Raw genomic sequence first — 3,960 nt, 5'->3', positions numbered from 1 at the left:
TCTTTCCACTAACTTACAGCCCCGTTCACTAGCTTACCGTATCCTTCACTCTCCTCCTTTACCCTTTCCACTCCGAAAATCCCTCCCTCATTTTAATCACCATTTCCCTTCAGCAGTCTACTACCTTCTCTCAGCTATCAGATCCCGTCACTACCTTGCGGTACCGTAGCAATATCCCTCCTCTGGCTTCCAATACCCTTCACTTCCCTCCCTCTACTCTTCACTGGCCTCCTGGATCGTAACTATAGAGGCGAGGTGGTGCTCCTGCGACGTGAATGTATAGCTGCCCTTGTACGTGTATATCCCCACGATAATCCAATATCCAATTATTCTTGCCGTGTATTGGAGTCTGATAACTCATATGGATTAGTTATTAAAGTGGAGGGCTGGGCTCAGGTGGGAGGGAGATGAGGAGAGAGAGAGAGAGAGAGAAAGAGAGAGAGAGAGAGAGGTTGATTTGACAGAAGTGGAAGAAGGAGATATGGCTGTAGCACGAGAGAGACAAAGAAGGAGAGGAATATGAGAATTGAGAGAAATGTGAAGTGATGGAGGAGGCGTGAATTGAGTGAGAAATGTAGAATGAGAGGGAAGGAAGGAGAAAGGAATGGTAGAATTACTGGTTCACCTTGGAAATACTGAGGAGATTCAAATACGAATTCAGAGACAGAGAGAGAGAGAGTTACAAAATTTCAAGGAATTTAAAAGGCAAGTAGTGCTTCAAAATGTCTTACGACTCATACCAAGGAGATACCATGAATGACGTCGCCTTGTTGCTTTTTTAATATTGAAAAAATATAAAAAGTATAGTATATAGATAGGTGGATAGATTAATAGATAAGAGAGATGTACTGTATATAGATAGATGGATAGACAGACAGGTATATATATATATATATATATATATATATATATACTGTATGTATATACATACATGCACACACACACACACACACCCATATATATATATATATATATTTATTTATTTATTTATTTAACCCATTGGATCCCAGGGGTGCTGGGCGAGGCATGGCGCTGGGTGGGTACTAAGCTTACCGCCCTCCACCTGTCGGCTCATAGTCGCGAAGCTCATAGGTCCTGTTGATTGAAGTCCTGTATGCAATGGGGGGCAATCACAGGGTTGAAGGATAGGTAATCTTCCTGCTGTAGAATCTTTATTTCCCTAGGAGATAGATAAAGAAGTGGAGAGGTGAGGTGAGGCGTACACGTGCCTCGAAGTGGAAGAAGCTCTCTCTCTGCTCGCGCAGGCGCATAGAGTGCCCAGCTGGCCAAGTTACATATCACGATGGCGACTGCGCGGCACATTTGAATAGGCACATTGGCATGGGTAAATGTTACATTGACATGGGTACATTTTATACATCCACACCTCCCCTTCCCTTTGCGTTCGAAGAAGTCGAACGGCTGAAAAGTAACATACATAGAAAATATATATGTGAAACATCCCCGTAATTCATAAAATAAAATATGCAACTCAGCAATATACAAGTGACTGCAACATGTTAAAGTAGATACAATCCCACAGGTAATCAATACATGGTAACAAGCAATGTATGAAAATCCTACAAGTGTCTACAAAGTGTGTACATTTTAAGCAAACATACAGGGACTTCTTATGGGCAGTGTACACTGTGTTAGGACTTATTTAGCCTTGGAGATCTACGTGGGGTCTTGGGAGGAGAAACTGAATTGGACTTTTCGATGTCTGTCTGTAAATTAGACTTTTCCATGTCATGACAAGGGACCACAGGGATGTTAGGTGTAGTGTCAGAGTGTGGGTCGGGCACTGGATATAAGAATCTGCGGTTTCGACGTAGCACTCGGCCACTTGGAAGCTTAACCTCGTATTCCCTGGAGCGAGCACCACCCATAACGATGGCGACCTTATCCCACCGGCGTGAAGTGGGGTCCTGAACGCGAACATGTTGACCCATAGCCAGCCTGGGGAGATCACGGGCGTGTTGATTGTAGTGCTTCTTGACCTGGGCGGCTCTGGAGGCGACCCGTCTGTCCCAGTCGTCTGCCAAGTCCTTCCAGTCACTCTTGAAGGACTGCGGATGAGCAGGTACACAGCTGCGGAGGTTATGACCAAATAGAACTTGAGCAGGTGAGTAGCCGGTGTGGTTGGGGACATTCCTCAGTTCCATGAGTCCCCGGTCGAAGGCTTCACAATTTATGTTACCAGACGGTGCTGTTGCCATGATAAGCCTCTTGACGGCCTTAACAGCAGCCTCGGCGTGGCCATTCGACTGCGGGTAATGAGGCGATGACATGAAGTGCTGGGTCCCCCATCGACGAGTGAAATCAGCAAACTCACTGCTCGAAAAAGGTGGTCCTCCATCTGTGCGCAACCGAAGAGGTACCCCTACCTCTCGAAAGTAGCTGCAGAAGTATCGGATTGTGGAGGAGGCGGTGGTGTCACTCTTGCAAGGGATGACAGCTGGCCAGTTCGACAGTCGGTCGACAATCACTAGGAAATGTTTCCCAGCAACTTGAAAGAAATCAGCGGAGACTGACTCGAAGGGCCTGGTGGGCTTATCATCGTTGAGAAGCGGTTCCTGCTGCTGTGAAGGGCGTAGAAGCTGGCACGACTCACAGGCGGCGACAGTATTGGTGATATCGGACTCAATGCCAGGCCAGAATACCGTCTGGCGTGACCGTCGCTTGGTAGCCTCGACTCCTCGATGACTGTCATGTAGCCGTGCGAGAGTCTTGCGACGAAGAGCAGCAGGAATGACGATCCGAGCGCCTAGTAGTATGAGTGATCCGTCAACAGAGAGGGAGTCTCGGAGTTTCCAATAAGGCAGCAAGGATGTATGTAGAGAATACCTGTTAGCAGGAAATCCAGCCAATATGCAGTCACGTAAGCGAATGTAGTCAGGGTCCTGTTGGGCTGCATTTGCTAACTCCTGTAGGTGACGGTCAGCTTCGATCCGCGGGGCGTCGTCCTCTTGATATGCCGCAGAAGTTATGACGGACCGTAGATGTGCCGTAGTACAAGCGGAGTCCGATGTATCCTCAGGTGTAGGTCGGCTGACAGGTGCGCGTGAGAAGGCATCTGGGATGCGGAGTGTCTTACCAGCACGCCATACGGCTCTGAAGGTAAAGTGGGACATGCGCTCTCGTAATCTCTGTAATCGAGGGTTCTCAATCATGTCCAAGGTGTACGAGTTCAGAATCGGTACTAGTGGACGATGGTCAGTGTGAACTGTGAAAGACTGGAGCCCTGTAAGATAGGCGGCACTTCTGAAGAGCCCAGCTGACTGCCAACATTTCCAACTCTATGGTGGCGTATCTTGTCTCGGCGTCTGCCAAAAAGCAGGAGCCACACTGGACGAGGTGAAGTTGACTGGAACCATGATCCTGCAGTAGGGGCGTAACCTATACCATACAGGCGAGATGCGTCGGTCTGGAGATATGTAGGTAGTCCTGGGTCGAATGCTGCGAGGATGGGTGGACTGGACAAGGCTTTCTTGACTTGCTTGAATGCCAAGTCGTGATCTGGAGTCCACGTAAATGAGCGAGATGGGCTCAAGAGAGGTCTAAGTGGCTTGGCAGTTTTGGCGATTTCGGGTGTAAACTCAGATAACTGATTCACCAACCCCATAAATGAGCGTAAATCGGTGAGGTTAGCAGGTGTAAGGAAGTCCAGAAGAGCTGCAACACGTTCTGGGTCGGCAGCGATTCCTTTGTCCGAGAAAGAATGTATCCACAGAAGTTGACCTTAGTGGCTGCCACGATAAATTTATCCCTGTTGAGAGTGATACCGTGTGAGCGGCAGCGTGTGAGTAGCTCCTGAATCCTCTTGTAATGTGACAGAAGATCATCGTCAAACAGCAATATGTCATCCACCACTTTGACGCATTTCGTTAGACCTTGGAGGGCAAGATCACCACGGTAGCAGTATGCATCTCCGGTAGCGGCGAAGCCCATCGGTCCGCG

The 3,960-nt window shown here is 48.3% G+C and overlaps 1 protein-coding gene across 1 annotated transcript; it reads right to left on the bottom strand.

Moving 5' to 3' along the window:
- Positions 1–1,652: 1,652 nt before the first annotated feature.
- Positions 1,653–3,173, bottom strand: LOC145393995 (protein NYNRIN-like). Its single transcript, XM_080267967.1, has one exon. It carries the CDS (start codon positions 3,171–3,173, stop codon positions 1,653–1,655), a length of 1,521 nt encoding a protein of 506 aa, XP_080124093.1.
- Positions 3,174–3,960: the final 787 nt, after the last annotated feature.

Source organism: Coenobita brevimanus, chromosome 26 (genome assembly GCF_032717465.1).
Source record: "Coenobita brevimanus isolate Jiangsu-jjx chromosome 26, ASM3271746v2, whole genome shotgun sequence".
NCBI lineage: Eukaryota > Metazoa > Arthropoda > Malacostraca > Decapoda > Coenobitidae > Coenobita > Coenobita brevimanus.
Note: the sequence above shows the minus strand (reverse complement) of the source record. Positions and strands in the feature narration are given on the sequence as shown.

Bases quoted from the DNA above. Each gene is read 5' to 3' on its own strand.
- LOC145393995 (XM_080267967.1), bottom strand. From the start codon at position 3,173: ATGATTGAGAACCCTCGATTACAGAGATTACGAGAGCGCATGTCCCAC.